The 20,573-nt window shown below is 36.2% G+C and overlaps 1 protein-coding gene across 2 annotated transcripts in view; it reads left to right on the plus strand.

Annotated features, from left to right (window-relative positions):
- The window catches only part of ETFA (electron transfer flavoprotein subunit alpha), a 79,948-nt gene that overhangs the window by 12,817 nt on the left and 46,558 nt on the right, over window positions 1–20,573 (plus strand). For both annotated transcript variants that reach the window (XR_002823787.1, XM_004374770.3), the window contains exons 2-8: window positions 2,300–2,446; window positions 5,617–5,698; window positions 5,801–5,883; window positions 10,729–10,828; window positions 11,906–12,016; window positions 12,656–12,757; window positions 18,037–18,105. Coding sequence is in view for 1 of the 2 variants with exons in the window: in XM_004374770.3 (XP_004374827.1) it covers window positions 2,300–2,446; window positions 5,617–5,698; window positions 5,801–5,883; window positions 10,729–10,828; window positions 11,906–12,016; window positions 12,656–12,757; window positions 18,037–18,105 (694 nt within the window). In the remaining variant the exon portion in view is untranslated. The remainder of the gene's footprint in view (window positions 1–2,299; window positions 2,447–5,616; window positions 5,699–5,800; window positions 5,884–10,728; window positions 10,829–11,905; window positions 12,017–12,655; window positions 12,758–18,036; window positions 18,106–20,573) is intronic.

Genomic DNA, 20,573 nt, shown 5'->3' on the forward strand with positions numbered 1-20,573 from the left:
TTAGACTCTGAAGATAACAAAATGAACAGGCATGGTACTTGCCTTTCAAGAAATTTCATTTCATCCCAGGAATTGTAAACTGTGATTTGTTACAAATTTTCTGGAAAACAGTTTGTGGCAGTCAGTTATCAAAAGCCTTAAAAATGTGCCTACCTCTTGATTTAGCACTTCTGCTTCTAGGAATTTGTCGTAAGAGAAGAATCTAAGATATGCATAAAGATTTTTAACCTTTAACACTTTTCCTTCTTACTGGAAACTTTTTATTATGAAAAAGAAAAAATTATCCAGATATTTGATTTGGCAGCAACAAAGATCTCGTTTTCTTCTCTTACTTTCACTGAGTAAACAAAAAAAAGGAGAAGACAAGAAATGTTCATCTGCTGATCTACAATGCATTGATTCCTTCGTCTGGCATATCCTGCTCACGGTACCCTTCTCATCCTCCCCACCCTCAGCTTCATGTGGCTTTGAAAGTATTCCTACCCCTGGAAATCTTACCTGCTAAGGAGTAGAATCTCTGGCTCTCTGCTCTAGGATTGGGTTCAGCAGAGGTAGACTTGGTTTAGAGAGCTGGGAGAAGATTGGGAATGAAGTAGTAGAGGTAGGTAGCTTAAGGCTAAGAAGGGTCTCTATCCTGTTGAGTGTTGGGCGGAATCTGGCATAATCTCCTGTGAAGCAGAGCAGCTAGAGTAAATTCCGGTCAGCTTCCAGTCAAAAGGGTTTTGGAAGGAACTCTCATCTGTTGATGGTGCAAAGATTTAGCTACAAGGATGATCTTCTCTACATTCTTTATGATAATAATAAATTGCTAATAACCCAAAATTCTATAGACTGGTTAAACTGGTTTGCCTATGTACTATGCCAATAAAAAGGTAAAGAATATTAAAATATAGCAATTGACATTTACGATATAGTAAATGAAAAAAATGTATTTTGTAAAATCTGCATATTGGTTGTATAACCAGCGTTACGGTCCCATGCCTTTTTGTCTTCATTCCCACCCTCCTTGTAAATTTCTATCTCTGGATAAATTTCATACTATATACTTTCTTCACTTCAACTTTAGAGCTGAAGATTATTGCTGAATTAAGCCACACGACCATGCTCTTTGATCTTCAGTGCCTTTCTATTTCATTCTGGCAAGGATCACTAAAAACCTGTTGCTGTCGAGCCTGCTCTGAATCATAGCAACTCTATAGGACAGAGTGGAACTGCCCCATAGGGTTTCCAAGGCTATAATCTTTATGGAAGCAGAATGCCACATCTTTCTCCTGTGGAGCAGCTGGTGGATTCGAACCACTAATCTTTCAGGTTATAGCCAAGTGCTTTAACCACTACACTACCAGGGTTCCTTCTGACAAGGATAGTTCCAAAATTTTCTTGTTTCCTCATGTCTGTGGTGCCATCCTCATATTTTCACGTGACAGGAACACCTAAACTTCCTCTCCACCTCCACTTGCCAATGCACTTCGTGATCTGCAGCTTCCAAAGTCTTGGAACTCTTCATCATTTTGAAACTGTTCTATCTTTTGTAATAATAGTTTGTATGTGAACAAGCCTTATTTCCTGTAAAATCTTTGAGCATGGGAGTCATTCTGTTTCATCCTTGTGTTCTTGGTGTTCGAAATTCTTCCAGATGACCATGAACTTGCTGGTTTCTTGATAGTCTGCAGTAAATATGGCCACCATTTATTGGTTGGTTCCAAGATACTGTCTGCATGCTTCTTTCTTTTCAGAAGTGTATTTGAACAGTTGAAACCTCAGCAAAATTGCTGCTTGATGTTATATTTTAAAAACAGTTTTTTGTTTTTTTTCAAATCAGTCCTTTTGGTATTGAATACATTTTGCCTGAAACAGTGGAAATCAATTTTAGTAAATGATTTCAAGCCCATTATTTCTGGATAGTACTCTTTAGCAGTATTGCTGTAACTGAATATAATTGATAGTAGAATCAACCAGTTCCTAGTTTGATAGTTACTATGTTCTGTTGAAGGATTTTAAAATTAGGTATATTTAGCAGTCTCTCATTGGACATAAAGTTGTTTTGAAATAATTTTTAAACATTCCTGACAGAAGAAAACTAATTTGCCTTTTCCATTTTTACTAGGTAAGAATATTAGTAGTAGAGTGATAGATACAAATAGCTCAATTTTTGCTATTGAGCAAGTATTTTATAAATACATTTATAGAACTGAGTATTGTGTACAAAATAGTTTTCTTTAAAGCACTTATACCTAACAAGTAGGATAAAAAAACCTATTTGTATGACAGTATTCTTTTTATTTTTTTCTCTTTTTAGGCCTCATTGCTACGATTTCAGAGTACCCTGGTAATAGCTGAGCATGCAAATGATACCCTAGCACCCATTACATTAAACACCATCACTGCAGCCAAACGTCTTGGAGGTGAAGTATCCTGCTTAGTAGCTGGAACCAAATGTGACAAGGTGAGAAATTTTTAAGGTCAGCCGTAGCAAATATAGTCTCCATCAAGAGACAGGGAAAGATGGCAACAGAGAATTATGCTGAGGATATAACCCAAATTGGGCTCTAATCCTCATTGAATGGCCAGTGTCACAACTATTACTGTGTGTGAAAAAGAAACTAAAAGGTTTGCTCACTCAGCATTTTATCTTTTGAAATGAAGTAGAATGCTTGATTTAGTTCCACTGGCACCGTCATGTGTGCCACCAGGTACCAAGTAGAATGATAATATTTGAGGCCCCTTAGAGGTTAATAGTCAATACCTTTTTTGTACTGATGAATGTACTTGCTAATTGCATTTAATTCCTGAAAGTGGTAAATCTGGACAAAGCATCACAGGTGTTAATTTTTAACTGGCAGAAGAATTCAAATGTAAGTATTATTCTTTCCAAACTCAGTTGATGCTAAGGTATATTCTTTTTTTTTGGTGTTGTTGAAATAAGATAATGACCACTTTGGAAACTGATCCCCCTAGAAAGATGTTATAATATTGTCTGCAGGGTCTGTGCCACTGGGCTGCAGAATCATGCTTTAGTTAAGTTTATACAGCTTGAGCCACCAAGTCCCTCTTACTTCGTACAGAAGCTGCTGAGTTTGTAATTGGGAGCTTGGAATTCAGAGGGAGAAATCTGGAGAGAGCATGTTTCTTTCTAGAGCATTTTGTTTACATATTTTTTATTAAATAACATTGTTGCAGAGCATGTAATAATGCCGGTTCAAAACGCTGGTGTCACTTCTGTTTAATTTCTTATGTGAATTGGTATCTTAAAAGAATGGATTTTAGCAAGTTTAGCATTATTTTAGGTAGATTTTTTTTTAAACTAAGTCCTACTAACAACTATTGAATCTTATACAGTTGCTGTAAACCACAATGCATGATGGTATGGCTAAACTCTCTTTTTTATTTGCCCTGCTTTCAGATATACAAGTTCTGGTTTTTTTCCTCTGTTATTTTAAATAATTATTCTTATTACTTTAAAATATTTGAAATGATACTTTATTCACACTATTTTGAGAAAAGCAAAACAGAAATCATCTTTTCTACTCAGTTACAATCTTACCATGCCATGTTCTACCTTCAAGAAAAACAATCGCTATCTGCATAAAGAGACTGTATTAATAACATAGGCAAAGTTCAATATTATACTGTTTTCTCTAGCTATTTACCTAAGGACTAAGTGATTCTTCTATACAGTACCAGAGGTTTTTAACAATTAAAAAAAAAAAGATAGTTTTGATGGGGAAATTCTGTTCCATTTTGTATCATGGTCTGCTATGTAGTTCCTTTGGAGTTAATTGTTGTTAGTGCCGTTGAGTCGGTTCCGGCTTTTAGCGACCCTGTGCACAACAGAACGAAACACTGCCCTGTCCTGCGCCATCCTCACAATCGTTGTTACGCTTGAGCCCATTGTTGCAGCCACCGTGTCAGTCATTTCATTGAGAGTCTTCCTCTTTTTCACTGACCCTCTGCTTTACCAAGCATGATGTCCTTCTCTAGGGATTGGTCCCTCCTGATAACATGTCCAAAGTGTGTGAGACAAAGTTTTGCCATCCTTGCCGCTAAGGAGCATTCTGGCTGTACTTCTTCCAAGACGGATTTGGAGTTGATTAGGATATCTTAATTAGACATTCTTTTAAAGTTAGAGAAACCAGATATAGATGCATCCGTAATAGAGTGGTGATGGTCAGTGAGGGACTCTGTGGTATGGTCTAGTCCGCTGGTGAACACGTGGTTTAAATCTAATGTGGTTCAGCAGAGGTACTTTTGCACTGTGTCTTCTCTTCATTGAATATTGTTGCAACTTCGCAATCCAGCTCATCAGTAGATATTTTTATGCCAGCTCATCAGTGAATCAGCGTGGAGGTAGACAAGGAGACAGAAGATGGTGATGTGATTGACATGACCGCCGAAGCAGAAACCAGTATGCTGTAGTTAAAGATACTTAAAAAGGGGACTTCTAATTGCCTTCTATATCGAGCAAATCTCAGTGGTCAAAAAACTTTTTCAGAACCCTATTCTGATTCCAAAGAAGAAAAATGAGGAATCAAAATAAAAATTTTGCTTTTTCATGGATAGATATATGTACAGGGACAGGAAATCAGTGGTTGGCAATGGGCTGTTATATAAAATTTTCTCTTATTGCCCAGGTGCACCAATTTAAATATCAGCAGAAATTTTTATTGCCAAATAAAGTGCAGCAGCCTGTAAAGTAGCCTGGTTAAGTCCTATTCTTCATCTCTAGGAAACCCTAAGTCTACAATGTATTGACGCTGTTGTTGTGTGAGAGAGAACTTAACCATTGCCTCATTTTACCATTTCTAAAATGATGAACTTAACAGTTGCATTAAGCCAAAAGTAAAGAGCACAGTTTACAACTAAATATGAATAGGGAGCCATGTTGATTTTGGCAGGAATTTTTGCTGAAAAAATCCCCTGTAGTAAGCCCATGTAAGGTAAATTCATAGTAAGATCAATTGGCATAAGTTTTTCTTTGTTAAAGAATTTTTTCAAAATTCTTAAGTAGCCCTTTTTCTAATAAGGCCTTTTTTTTAAATTAAATTTTTAAATTTTTTCCCATACAAAGATTTATACATACATTGTTAAGTGACCCTAATTGCTCTCCCCATACTGTGACAGCACACTCCTCCTTTCCACCCGATTCCCCGTGTCCATTCCACCAGCTCCTAACCTTTTCTGCCTTCCCATCTCACCTCCAGACAGAAGCTGCCTGTTTAGTCTCTTGTATCTAGTTGAGCTAAGAGGCACACTCCTCACAAGTATCACTTTATGTCCCGAAGTACAATCCAATCCCTGTCTGAAGAATTGGCCTCGGATATTGTTTTAGTTCTGGGCTGATAATCCAGGGCTCATGCTTTCCGGGGTTCCTCCAGTCTCAGACCATTAAGTCTGGTCTTCTTACTAGAATTTGAGTTCTGCACTCCACCTTTCTCCTGCTCCACCTGGGACTCTCTGTTGTGTTCCCTGTCAGGGCAGTCATTGGTGGTAGCTGGGCACCATCTAGTTCTTCTGGTTAATAAGGCCATTTTTAAAAGCTGGCCATCATATTTGTGATGGTTGGCTGTATTTGTATATTTCTGTTAGATGGGTAATTAAAAACTCTTTTAATCACAGGTGGCACAGGATCTTTGCAAAGTAGCAGGTGTAGCAAAAGTTCTGGTGGCCGAGCATGATGCCTACAAAGGCTTCCTTCCAGGTGAGATTTTCCAGTGGAAAAAGTGTAGTGTCTAAATTATGCTTGAATGTATGACTATGAGGATATTATGAAATGTGTTTATCAAATGTGTTTAATTCTCAGAGGAACTGACGCCATTGATTCTAGCAACTCAGAAGCAGTTCAGTTACACACACATCTGTGCTGGAGCATCTGCCTTTGGAAAGGTGAGACGATTGAGCATGGGGAATCTGATATCACTACTCTGAAAGGCTAGATTTCACTGTGCCAGAAATGTACAACAGACTTTATTTAGATAGCCAATCCTGAGTCTTCTGAATTAATGTGATAGTCTTGCTAAAATTTATTCTTTCAAGATTTTGTCGTAATTTGTTAAAATGCCGCTTACAGGTTTTCAAATTTTATTGTGGAGAAAACTCTATTTAGGCTATTTTAAAATGATGTTTGTTTAAAAACAACGTTGAGTTCTGTGTGTACGTGTGTGTGTGTGTGTGTGTGTATGTGATTTGTATAAGTAACCCTTTTTAAGAGATACCTTATTTGTGTGGCTGATGAATATTTAAAAAGGCTAAATCATCTCTACTTGGGGGTTTTGGGAAGGGCCAGTGGTGGTTGAAGATATCCTCAGGGTAAAGAAAGCCGTAATCTGATCATGTGCATTGTGATATGTGTGAAGAAAAAATGTGCTAGCAGATGGGTGCTATAGTAGTCTGCATGAAGTTTTAAAGGGGTTGGGGGTGTGTGTAGAAGGAACCCAAGAGAAGGAATTTGTTAGTGGATCTTTCTTGCTCTCTGTAGCCATGGGTATTATCCTAACTTGCTTTTCTTTTATTCTATTCATAATAAGCTGCAGTCTTTAGTCTTTCTTTTTACTTTTTAAAATTATAAACTAAGGTGTACACAAATACATTCTTACTGTAAAGGATGCATACAGTACATAAGTACAGATATCAAAGTCCCCTTTTTATTCCCAATGCACTCTTCTGTCTTCAGAGGTACAACTTTTAACAATTATACATTCTTTTAGGCCTCTTCATATGGATTTTAAAATTATAATACATGTACAAGTATTTTTTTTTACTTCTAAAATGCAATAGTATGGCATGAATTGTTTTGTGACTAGTGGTATTGACCATGTCTTGAAGATATTAGCTCATAATGTACCTGTCTCATTTTTTACAGCTGTATAATATTCCACATTTAACCAAGGATGGGCAGTTAGGTTGTTTCAAATTTTTTACATTTGTAAACATTACTGCATATATCTTTGTATATATGTGCTAATATTTAGTTACAGTAGATTTCTAGAATTGAAATAACTGAGCAAAGACTATGTGCAGTTAAAATTTTGATATATATTGCTAAATTGCCCTCTTAAATGGATGCCTCCGTTTACACTCTGCCAGTTGCACATGAGAGTACCTTGCCAATACCTGGTATTACACATTTCAGCATTCTCCCCTCCCCTGATCTGATGGGTAGAAATTTTTATCTTGTTTAATTTTGGATTTCTCTCGTTGTTAGTGAGACTGAACATCTTTTCGTATATTTACCAGTCATTTTAATTTCGACTATAAATTTTCTTGATTTGTTTTTTTCCCTTTTAAATTCATAATTCCATTGCAGTTGATTTTTAAATATGAGTTTGGGAAATAAGATATGAGCTCTTCCATTAACTATCCCTGTTGAGTGTCAGTAACAGTCAGGTTCCAATATATTGCTCTCTGTTCTTGCAAAATGAGTAGTACTTGGTGAAAATTTTTCTGTGGTCCAGTATTGCTTCTAGGCATGAGGAATCATGGCAAACTGTGCAGAGACTTTGTACAGTTACCCATGTAAATGGCATGCAGGTACACAAGGAAACAGAAGATGATAATATGACTGACATGACTGTAAAGCAGAAACTAGTATGTTGTAATTAAAGATATTTGAAAAGTTTTTTTCTAACCCGTAGAATTCTCAGTTTGAACTCATTAAAATTTTTCATTTAAGGCTAATATAAATGAATGACTTAAGGTGACTTTCCAGGCAATAACAGAATTTCCAACCTATAGTATAAACACAAGTTTAATGGGCAATTATTCTTTTATAAAGCCACATTGCAGACTCATAAATTACTCACTTTTTGCATGGAGTTTGCTAATTGATAGGTAAGATTGTTCCACAGACATATATGATATTGGGCTAGTTATTTACCTTCCTAAAGTCTGTTTTTGTTATATCTAAAATAATGGAGTTTGACTAGGTGATCTACCATTAGAGATGTTAAAAAATGCAATGGGTTTTCTCTATGGTAGATTTCTCTTTCACTGGAGATGGTTAAGTCAGAGGCTTGACATCCAACTACTTACTATACTCTGGGATATTATAAAAGGGATTATTGCAGTAGATGAGCATTGAACTAGAAGATCTTTGTGGACCATTTCATCTCTGAGAATTTTTATTGTATCTTGGATGACTTAAACAATTTCATGAGTCTGAAGTTTCTGTGGTGACAGTTGACCGGAAAGATTGTTAGACAAAGGAAGGGTGCTTGTTTCGTTTTATTAGCCAGATTTTAATAATCCGGCCTTGATTGCTGTGTTATAATATATGGGTCACATAATAATAAATGATGCTTCAGCCCCTGAATGAGTTTGGAATGAGAGCCCATCAGATGAAGCTAAACAATTTGCTCTGTAACTATCCTTTGCCAATAGTGGTTTTGAGATAACACACTTTTATATTGGTATGCTAGGATTTTTAATTCTACGAAGATGAAAAGAACATAATGACAGTTATCACTTCCCCCTCAATGTGGTCAAGTCTGTTGGAGAGTACAGAGATATATCCATTTACCATCCACCCTTTCAGGGTAGTTAGATGGAAGAACAGACCCAGAAAATATATATATACCTATAAGTACCATGGTGATTTTTTTCAAGATGTGCTAAAATAAAACAAGGGGTAATGAAATATCAAAAGACATTAAATTTCAAGCAGTTTAAAACTTTAAAAAAGTTACATTCTGCAGAACATAGAATCTGTGAGAGAATCTGCTTAGCCAAATAACAATATTCCAGTAGTATTTCTTGAACAGCTAGAAAAGATGGTTGAGGTACAGGGTTACTCACAGAAGCAGGATTTCAGTACTGACAAATATGGTTTGTTTTGGAAGTAGGTGTTTTCTAAACCTATTACTAAGTTAGAACTATTTTTTTCCCCAAATCTTTTTTTTTTTCTGTTGGACCTTTTTTTTTTTTTATCTAATTGTGGTTTTACAAACTGGTACTTTTCAGTAGCTTCTTTACCATGGTTGACAAAGGATTACTACATAATGTAAGTAACAAACTGAAAATTAGAAAACCTGTTAGAAATATGACGGGAGAGAAATTGACTCAGGCTTTCAACGCTTGTTAGCATTGATTTATGTAAAACTACTTATTATGGTTTGGAGATAGGGACACAAAAGAAATAGAAAAAACAAAACCTTTGCCCTCGGGGTACTCATAAATCTAGTTGAGGGTTATATAACGTGTATTAAAAATTATTGTAAAACAAGATAACACGTTAGTACCAATTCATATAGTATAATTATACATATATGTGGGAGGATGCAGAATAAAGGAGTAATTAGAGGATAATCTGAGATAATTCTTAGCGAGCAGAGAGGGTTTGGGGTTGGAAGAGAGAGGAACTTGAGAGTGTGCCCATAGGAGGCAGCGTCATGTACCAAGTTCAGGAATGAGATGGAGTAAACTCTGTGTAGAAAGCTGTGTAGAATTCAGCTTTTCTGTTGGTGTGATAAAAGCAGCACTTCACTTTTTTGTGATTATATAGTATTAGGATTAATGATGTCATCATCTAAGAGCACCTTTATAGCTAGAAAGCATGGATTATCAGTCTTCACTGACTGACTCTCCTGTTTTAGAGCCCTAGAGTCATAGAATTTTAGACTAGAAGGGTAGGGATTCTCCTCCCCTCATTGTGAGGTGACATAACTGAGACCTGGGGAGAGTGTCGCTTTCCCTAGGGTCCCAGCTAGTGAGAGCAAAGCTGTCACATGTATTTATTCCAGGGATGTTATATGCTTATACAAAGAAAAGCATATAAATATATTCTTGCCACACTGTATACATATCATGCAGGCTGTTCTTCACCCTCCTCATTTTCTTTTTTTTGGAGGGAGGTTTACATAGTATTCCATTGTGTAGGTGAGCTATAATTTACATAACTCATCTCCTGCTGGTGGACATTTGGGTTAATTTTGATCTTTTTACAACATCAGTTTAACAAAAGGTAGAACGGTCTACTTCGAAATTGTTTTCTTTCATATAAAGTAAATATAATCAAAAACCAAACCTGTTGCCGTCAAGTCAATTTCAACTCATAGCAACCCTATAGGACAGAGTAGAACTGCCCCATAGGGTTTCCAAGGCTGTAATCTTTATGGCAGGCTGCCACATCTTTCTCCCACAGAGCGGCTGGTGGGTTTGAACCGCCAACCTTTTGGTTGGCAGCTGAGCGCTTAACCACTGCACCACTGAGGCTTCTTAAGTAAACCTGCAGAAGTATAATCTTTTTTTTTTTTTTTTCAGTATTTGAGAATATTGAAATTGCTACTCTTTTAAATATTTTTTCTATCTTTTATTTAAATCAGTCATAGGTAACTGTCACACTTTTTAAGTGGCATTCATTAAAGCAAACATTATATCTCATAAATCATATTGAATTAAAGGAGTTTACTTACTGTTGCTAGGTGCTGTCGAGTTGTTTTTGATTCATAGTAACTGCATGTGATATAATAAAAATACCTCATAGGATTTCTCGGCTATAATCTTCACATAGAACTCATAAAACTCCTAATGTAGTGAGAATAATAATAGACTTCCAGTTAATCTCAAAGGCTATTAAAAAGCTGTGCTTGAAGTTGTGGTATATCAAAGGATGAATGTGAAATATCAAATATTTAACATCTTTACAGAATATGCATTTAGAGAATGACATTGCTGATAGTTTATAAACATCAATCAGCATGTATGTGTGCAACTCACTGCTTATTTTGCTTTTAGAACCTTTTGCCCAGAGTAGCAGCCAAACTTGATGTTGCCCCAATTTCTGACATCATTGCGATCAAGTCACCTGACACATTTGTGAGAACCATTTATGCAGGTGAGTACCCAAAGAAGATAATTAACATGTTAAATCTTAGTAAATTTTAAAAGCCAAGCTTAATCTTGAAGATAGATTTTAAAACAAGCTATCCAGTTGCTTTAAATGGACCATCTTAAGGGTTTCTGGGAAAAATCTTAGTCTTAGAATTGCTGCTGAACTGTGACATGGCATTCTCGCTGATAGATCCAGAGCACAGTTCTTTCCTACCTCGTCATTCAGTTTGCAGGGAGATTTTTCCAATGGTCAATAAAAATTAGATTCACTAGTTCAATATATTTTATAAGTGGCACCTGGAAGAGCAAAGCTCTTTTCAAATAGTATTCTCAGTCTGCTTCTCCTATTCTATTTCTGTTTGCATTAAGAAATTCATTTCAGTGTCTCTTGAGTTGTTTGATCTCTCACTAAGCATACTGGTCTCCAGTGGGGCTGGAGAAGGCAGTGTACTCTTTGTTCTTTCTGATTAAAATTGTGTATTTCAGTATAAATGGTCAGTTCTCACATCAAACCTTTTATCTTTTATGTTTGAGGGGAAATAATTTGGTCACAGTTTAGGTCACTCTTAATGTGATTGCTAATCCATAAGAAATGCCTCAAATCCTTTTAAAATCTTGGCACAGCTTCACTTCCTGTCCTTTATGCCCTATCATGTAATCACGTATTTTCCTCCCATAGGACGTCTAGTAGCTTTATTCTTATTAACTTGTTGCAGTTCATATTGTTGAGTTACTGATCATGGCTTTTTTCCTTGGCTAAGGAAGCTGTGTGAGGTTCCTTTAGGGGAGGTATACCTTATTAGTGTGTCTGCTTGTTCCAGTTTTTTCACTTCCCAGAAGGTCAGCACCTGTCCTATTTTTAACGACCTCCAGGGTTATACAAACATCCACATCCACTGATAAACGCTTCTTCACTGTTCATGGTTGTCTTTTTTCTACACTTAGTAGAGGTAGAAAACAACTAGTCCACAGTTATTTTCTTACCTGGTCTTTGTGAAGTAAATTCTGAGCCTCAAAGGAATACTTGTTTTGTTGCTTTTTGAGAGATCCTGTTTTTAAAAAGTTAATCTGTGTGTTATAGGAAATGCTTTATGTACAGTGAAGTGTGATGAGAAAGTGAAGGTGTTTTCTGTCCGAGGAACATCTTTTGAAGCTGCAGCAACAAGTGGAGGTAGTGCCAGTTCAGAAAAGGGTAAGTGTTAATCTTTTCTTTTTAAATTCAGATTATATTAGATTAGTCATGACCTCTGGTTAAATTTCTAATGCAGAGTATTTAATAGCTCAGTCTGAATGATATTCCCAAGCTTATATAAGATAATAGGAAATATTTATAATTTATGTCTTTTTCACATAATTGTTGGTACTAGCATAGCTGCTTTGGTGCATCAAGGAGGTGAGAGAGAGGGGATCCATTAAGGCTAATCTGTTACATTGATGTTAAGGTTTTTTACTCTCTTCTCAATATTTCCATAATACTTGGGAGAGTTAATATAATAGAAGAATGTAATTGTAATAAATGCATAGAGGATGTTACACTTTAACATATATAGTATCTTATTTGAACTCAGATAGGGGATTATCCTAGTTTTACAGCTAGACTCAGAGAATTAAATGACTTCTCAACAGTCATGCAGCTAATGAGGTGAAGGCTAGAATATAACCCTTTTACTCTTTCCAAATCAGAGAAATTGAGATTAGGAAAACAGAAAATTCAAAGTAACTAACAAACTTAAATTCATAGATGTATGTATTTGTGTGTTTCCGTTACAAGTAATTCCAATTTTAGAACTTTAAAGCACAGGCATTGTTTGTTTTCTGTCAATGCTTGTAGCATCAAGTACTTCACCAGTGGGGATATCAGAATGGCTTGATCAGAAATTAACAAAAAGTGATCGACCTGAGCTAACTGGTGCCAAAGTGGTGATATCTGGTGGTAAGTGAAATATTGTAATTTCTGAATTTTAAAAGATGATGTAAACTTGTAATATTTTGATTTTATTAGTATTTATTTCAGAGGAGCACAGTTTTTTTCTTCAAATATAAGACGTAGGTACATGGCAACTATTATTCCCATTTCACCAGTTAGGAAAATGAAGTCAAAATTATGAGCATAATACACAACTTGGACTTTCTGTTGCAAATTTGTGTCACTGACACCAGGGGGAGCATAGTACAAATCTCATCTTCAAAGCTTTGTGACTTACATCTTTCGGCTTACTGGCTCACTTCCATGTTAATCTGCAGAGTGTGGTTGGCTTCTGAATCATAGAAAGAAAAAAATGATTGGAGTCTTAGGGCCATGTCGTATGATTCCCATTGTTCACTTCTGGGGTTGTCCAGGTTTCTGTGGATATCTTTGAAAGTTTCTTCACATTTAATATCTGAACTGTTAATATTGCCCAAGACTTGCTTCTTTTTTTTTAAATCTTGTTTGTCCATGCCATTGATAATGCTGCACAGCCTGATTAAATTTTTTTCCTAAATTTTATTTATTTTGTTGGTGTTGCTGTTGAGAATATATACAGCAAAACATACACCATTCAAAAGTTTCTGCATGTACAGTTTAGTGACGTTGATTATATTCAAGTTGTGTAACCACTGTCACCCTTCTTTTCAGAGTTGTTCCTCCCTCATTAACATAAACTCACTGCCTCCTAAGTTTCCTATCTAATCTTAGGAGTTGCTGTTGACAATTTGATCCCATGTAGATAGTTCTTAAAAGAGCATAATGCTCCAGGCAGACATTTTTTACTAGTTAAGCTAAACTATTGTTCAGTTTTAAGATGACTTCAGGGAATATTCTTGGTTTAAGCTTTAAAGATTATCTCAGGTCAGTAGTTTCAGGGGTTCATCCATCCTTCATGGTTCCAGAAAGTCTGGATTCCATGAAAATTTTAAAATTTGTTCAGCAATTTTCCCCCTTTTAACCAGGATTCTTCTGTGGAATCTTTAATCAAAATGTTCAGCAGTGGTAGCCAGGCACCATCCAGTTCTTCTGGTCTCATGGCAAAGGAGGCAGTTGTTCACTGAGGCAATTAGCGACACGTTCCATATTATCCTCCTATTCCTTACTCTCCTTTTTCCTCTGTTGCTCCAAGTGCATAGAGACCAATTCTTGTGCCTTGGATGGCAACATGTAAGCTTTTAAGACTCCAGGCACTACATGAAGAATTAGAAGGTAGAGCAGAAGCACTAAACATGTTATTAGGCTAGTCAGCTGGGATGTCCCATGACACCATGACCCTAAACCTCCAAACCAAGGAACCAAATTCCATGAGGTGTTTGGTTGTACATAAGCAGTCTCAGCAGTTAATCTTTTTTTTGTTGTTGTTGCCAGTATTGTAAATACATCTGTCAGATGACTTTTGCCAGTTCAACTTTTACAGGTGTACAACTTATTGACAGCAATTACAATGATCAACTGGGCAACCTTACCCTTAATGTGATTTTTCCATCATCGTTAACCCCCCTTTTCCCCCTCCCTCCTGCCCCTGGTAACCACTAATAAACTTTGGTCTATGTACATTTACCTTTTCTTATCTTTTTATATATAAGTGAGATTATACAATATTTGTCCTTTTGTGATTGGCTTATTTCACTTAGCATAATGTCTTCAAGCGCCATCCATAGTGTAGCGTGTATCAAGACTTCATTTCTCCTACTGCTGAGTAGTATTCCGTTGTATGTGTGTACCACATTTTGTTTATCCATTCATCTGTTGATGGGCATTTAGGTTGTTTCCATCTTTTGGCTATTGTGAGTAGTGCTGCGGTGAACATTGGTGGACAAGTCTCTTTTTGAATCTCTGCTTTCAAGTCTTTTGGGTATATACCTAGGAGTGTAATTGCTGGGTCATATGCTAATTCTATTTTTAGTTTTTTGAGGAACTGCCACACTGTTTTCTACAATGGCTGTACCATTTTGTATTCCCACCAGCAATGGATTAGGGTTCCATTTTCCCCATATCCTCACCAACATTTGTTATTTTCTGTTTTTTTTCTTTTAATCTTAACCTTCCTAGTGGGAGTGAAATGGTGTCTCTTTGTGGTTTTGATTTGCATCTTTTTGATGGCTAATGACATGGAGCATCTTTTCATGTGTCTCGTGGCCATTTAATTGTCCTCTTTGGTGAAATGTCTATTCATATCCTTTGCCCATTTTACGATTGAGTTGTCTTTTTGTTGTTGTCAAAGTTTTATATATATTTTGGTCATTAGATTCTTATCAGATCTATGGTTTCTGAAGATATTCTCGCAGTTGGTAGCTTGTCTTTTCAGTTTTTGGAAAAGTCTTTTGATGAACAAAAGTTTTTAATTTTTATTAGGTCCCATTTATTTATTTTGTCTTTTGCTATTTGTGCTTTTGTTATTATATAATCCATTCTTAAAAGCTAGGTCTGACAGCATTGCCCCTGCATCTTCTTCTAAGGATTTTATGGTTTTAGTTTGCATATTTAGGTCCTTAATCCATTTGAATTTGTTTTTGTGTATGGTATGAGGCTTGGCTCCTGTTTCATTTTTCTGCGTATAGAAATCCAATTTTCCCAGCACCATTTATTGAAGAGATTCTTCTTTCTCCATCAAGTGGACTTAGCACCCTTGTCAAAAATTAGTTGACCATAGGTGTGTGGGTTTATTTCTGGGCTCTCAGTTCTATCCCATTGTTCTGTGTGTCTATTGTTATACCAGTACCAGGCTGTTTTGATTACTGTAGCTGTATAATATGTTTTAAAATCAGGTAGTGTGAGTCTTCTTACTTTGTTCTTTTTCAGTGTTGCTTTAGCTATTTGGGGCCCCTTGCCATTCCATATAAAGTGGAAGATTGGTTTTTCTATTTCTGTAAAGAAGGCTGTTGGAATTTTGATCAGGATTACATTGAATCTGTAGATTGTTTTGGGTAATATTGACATCTTAACAACATTAAGTCTTCCAATCCATGAACATGAAACATCTTTCCATTTATTTAAGTCTTCTTTAATCTCTTTCAGCAGTGTTTTATAGTTGTCATTGTATAAGTCCTTTATGTCTCTGGTTAAATTTATTCCTAGGTATTTTATTCTCTTAGGTGCTATTGTAAATGGAATTGTTTCCCTAATTTCCCCTTCATATTGCTCACTGCTGATGTATAGAAACCCAGCTGATATTTGTTTGTTGACCTTGTACCCTGCAAGTTTGCTAAATTCCTCTATTAGCTCTAGAAGTTTCCTTGTGGATTCTTTGGGATTTTCTGTATATGGAATTCATATCATCCACGAATAGAGATGATTTTACTACTTCTTTTCCAATCTAGATACCTTTCATTTCTTTTTCTTGTCTTCTTGCTCTGGCTAGGACTTCTAATACAGTGTTAAATAGAAGTGATAAGAGCGGGCACCCTTGTCTTGTTCCCGATTTCAAAAGGAAAGCTCTCAGTCTTTCTCCATTTAGTATCATGTTGGCTCTTGGCTTTTCACATACGCCCTGAATCATACTGAGGAATTTCACTTCTATTCCAATCTTCTTTGGGGTTTTCATCAAGAAAGGGTGTTGGATTTTATCAAATGCTTTGTTGTGCTTCCATAGAGATGATGTGTGGTTCTTTTCCTTTGTTCTATTGATGTGGTGTATTACGTTGATTGATTTTCTGATGTTGAACTATTCCTGCATTCCTGGAATAAAGCGCACTTAGTCATGGTGCATGACTCTTTTAATATGCTTTTGGATTCTGTTCCTAGTGTTTTATTGTGGATTTTTGCATCTATATTCATAAGAGATACTGGCCTGTAGATTTGTTTTCTTGTGGCATCTTTGTATGTTTTTGGTATCAGGGTTATGTTTATTCGATGAATGAGATAGGGAGTATTTCTTCCTCCTCTATCTTTTGGAAGAGTTTAAATAATATTGGTGTCAATTCTTCTCTAAACGTTTGGTAGAATTCCCCAGTGAAGCCATCTGGTCCAGAACTTTTTTTTGTTGGGAAGTTTTTAATCACTGATTCAGTCTCTTCACTTGGTATGGGTCTGTTGAGACTTTCTGTTTCCTCTTGAGTAAGTTTGGGTACGTTGTGTGTGTCTAAGAATTTGTGTATTTCATCTAGGTTATCCAGTTTATTGCTGTACAGCTATTTGTAATATTCTGTCATAATTCTCTTTATTTCTGTCAAGTCAGTTGTAATGTCCCCTCTTTTGTTTTATTTTGGTTATTTGCATCTCTTCTCTTTTCTTCGTCCGTCTAGTTACAGGTTTGTCAATTTTACTGATCTTTTCAAAGAATCAATTTCTAGTTTTATTGATTTCTCTATTGTTTTTCTGTTTGACTTGCTTCTTCTGTATCATGCTCATTGTCGTATTTTTATCCAAATAACACACACCTTCTACATTTGTTTGCCAACCGCACTCTTGCCTGTGAGTATTTTCAGAAGTGCCGCTATGCTAATTTTTTTTACATGTTGCTATATAAAAAAATTAGCCTAGCATGCTTAAGAAGATACTTTGTGGGGGGAGGGCGCAGTTAGCCAACAAACGTGGAAGGCACATGTTATTTGCGTAAAAATATGGTAAAAAAAAAAAATTAAGAAGACCACTTATTGAAATTATTTAAAAATCTTTCCAAATTAAACATAAGCACATCATGCAGAAAATAATTATCCAAACAGCCTTGTATTGCAAGGGGCATTGAAAAAAAATAATGCAGTATTTTAAAAAAACGTATCTGACACATTTATTCATTTGAGAAACAGATGTCTGTTCTGTCTGGGCCCTATGAAAAGTGCTGGAGAAGCAAAGATGAAAAGGCAGGGTATTCTTGTTCTTAGGAAGTTTAAAGTTTGGTAGAGTGACTTCCACTCAAATAATAACTTTAGTCAGTTACTGAGCTAATATTTATTGAGCATTTACTTTGTCTAAGAAATATTGCTAACTACTGTGGATATAGCAGTCACCAAATTAGTTACAGACTCTTCAGTTAAAGAGTCTTCATTCTAATGATATTAAAGATTAATTGCACAATTAGTTTATTAATGAGTTAATTACAGTAGTGTTCATGTTTTGTAGAAGTACAGAAGTAAGGACAAGCATGAGGTAGCATAGAAGTCAAGAAGGACTTTATAAAAGAGGTAGTATGTTTAATATGGCAATTGTGTAATATGAAAATTCATTCAGGTATACAAAGTAACACATTATATAAGAATAGAGTTTATATTTGCTAATTTTTTTTTTTAAATCTTTTTAATAAGGTCGGGGTTTGAAGAGTGGAGAGAACTTTAAGTTGTTATATGACTTGGCAGATCAACTACATGCTGCAGGTAAAGTTATTTTCTTTAATAGATGAATGTTTCTTTTTGTTGGAAATATTGTTTCTTCATTATTTATGTATAGGTCAGTCAAGGCTGTAAATTATTTAATTTTCTGTAGTTTTCTGCTTTTCTTTTTGAAAAGAGCCCTCCAAGTAAATGGTATTGAATTTATCCAATCAAAGAGAGGATGTCCTTGTTCTTTAATATTTATGTGACACTCTTTTATTTGCCAAATCTAGTAGTTTTTTTTTTTTTCATTTTAAAAAAATGTAGATGTCGGCTTCAGTGCCCACTTCTGGTTCAGGAATGCCCTGATTTTTCTCTTTATTGGTGGTTTAATGTAAACCTCATACAAATAGATAGGCATTTAAAATTATTCTTAAAAATGTAGTTAACCATTTATAGGAGAGATAGAACCTGTTATTAAAAGTGCATTGATAAGAATGGAATTTTTTTGAAAAATCAGAAAAATTTTAAATATTTTAGATTAATTTTTAATCACACAAATACATAAATATTTCTTTTACAAAACTAAAACACTATAGACAGGGCTGAAATTATCCCTGACCACCAGTCCTAATTCTGTCTCTTCTCTACTTCTTAAGAGTTTTGTGTCTAACTTCCAGGCTTTTCCTTTGCTGTTATATTACATAATCTATGTAATGGTAATGGTTTTGTCTGAATAAAGGTAAATTACTGATGGTAATCAGATGGCGCTATTTGACTTAGGATGCTTATTTCATTCATTCATTCGACAATATTTACTGATCATCTGCCATGTGGCGGGTACTATATTAGGTGCTGCATAAATAACAGTGAACAAAATAAGCAGAAATTTTTGCCTGTGTAGAACTTGCATTTCTAGCTGTGTGGGACAGACATTGTATTTGTTTCCTGCGGCCGCTGCAACAAATTACCATAAACTTGGTGGCTTAAAACAACAGACAGTTATTCTCTCACAGTTTTGAAGGCCTGAGGTCTAAAGTCACAGTGTTGGCAGGACCGCATTCCATCCAGGGACTCTCAGGGGGAATCCATTCCTTGATTCTTCTAGCTTCTGGTGGCTGTCCTGGCATTTATTCCTCGGCTTGCGCCTGCATCGCTCTAATCTCTGCCTCTGTCTTCACATCACCTCTCCTCTGTGTCTGTGTCTAATCTCCCCTGCTTCCCTCTTATGAGAATGCGTGTGATGGCATTTAGAGTCACTAGATAATCCAGAATAAGCTCTTCCTCTCAAGATCTTTAACTCTGTCACATCTTTTGCCATATAATGTAGTATTTACTTTTTTTGCCACATAAGGTAATATTCATAGATTCTGCAGATTAAGAAGTGAATATTTCTTTGGAGTCCCATTTTTCTGCTTACCACATACATTGAGCATAATAAGTTAGTGAAGATTATAGTATCTTACAGAGTGGTAAATGCTATGGAGAAAAATAGAGCAAGAGAAGGAGGAGTTTTGGGAAGGGAGCATTGTAATTTTAAATAAAATGGTTAGTGTAGGCTTTAATGACAATGAGACATTTGAGCAAAGGTTTGAAGGAGTTGAGGGAGCAAGCCTTGAGGCGATCTCTGGGAAGAGTGTCCCAGACAAAGAGAACAGTAAAGTGCAGAGGCCTGTCTAAGGCAGGAGCATGTCAGGCATGTTTATTGAATAGCAAGGAGGCTAGTGTCTTAGTAGTTCTACTATAACAGAAATAACACAAGTGTATGGCTTTAGCAAACAGAAATTTATTCTCTCATAGCCTAGAAGGCTAGAAGTCTGAATTCAGGGTGCTTGCTCCTGGGGAAGGCTTTCTCTCTCTGTCGGCTTGGGGAAAGGTCCTTGTCATCAGTCTTCCCCTGGTCTAGAAGCTTCTCAGCACAGGGTCCGAAGGAAGCGCTCTGCCCCCAGCTCTGCTTTCTTGATGGTATGATGTCCCTATTTCTGTGCTTTCTTCTCTCTCCTTTTATCTCTTGGAAGATAAAAGGTGATGCAGGCTGCACCCCAGGGAAACTGTCCTTACATTGGATCAGGGCTGTGACCTGAGTAAGTGTGTTGCATCCCGCCCTAATCCTCTTTAACACAAACAAATCTTGCCTCATTAACCACAGGCAGAGATTAGGATTTAAAACACATAGGAAAATTACATCAAATCACAAAATGGTGGACGCCCCCACAATACTGGGAATCATGGCATAGCCAAGTTGACACACATTTTTGGGGGACACAGTTCAATCCATGACAGCTAGTATTACTGGAATGGACAATGTGAAAAGGAAAGTAGTAGGAGATAAAACTGGGGGTAGAGGCCTTGTAGACCACTGTAAGGAGATTGCTTTTCTCTAAGTGAAATGGGGAACCACTGGAAGATTTGAGCAGAAAAGTGAGTGACATGATCTGATAAATTTTAGAAGGATCACTTGGCTGCAGTGTTGAGGCTAGATTGTATGGGATAAGTGCAGTAACAGGGAGATCAACCAGGAGGCTATTTCA

The sequence above is a fragment of the Trichechus manatus genome, unplaced genomic scaffold (assembly GCF_000243295.1).
Source record: "Trichechus manatus latirostris isolate Lorelei unplaced genomic scaffold, TriManLat1.0 scaffold00030, whole genome shotgun sequence".
Lineage (NCBI taxonomy): Eukaryota > Metazoa > Chordata > Mammalia > Sirenia > Trichechidae > Trichechus > Trichechus manatus.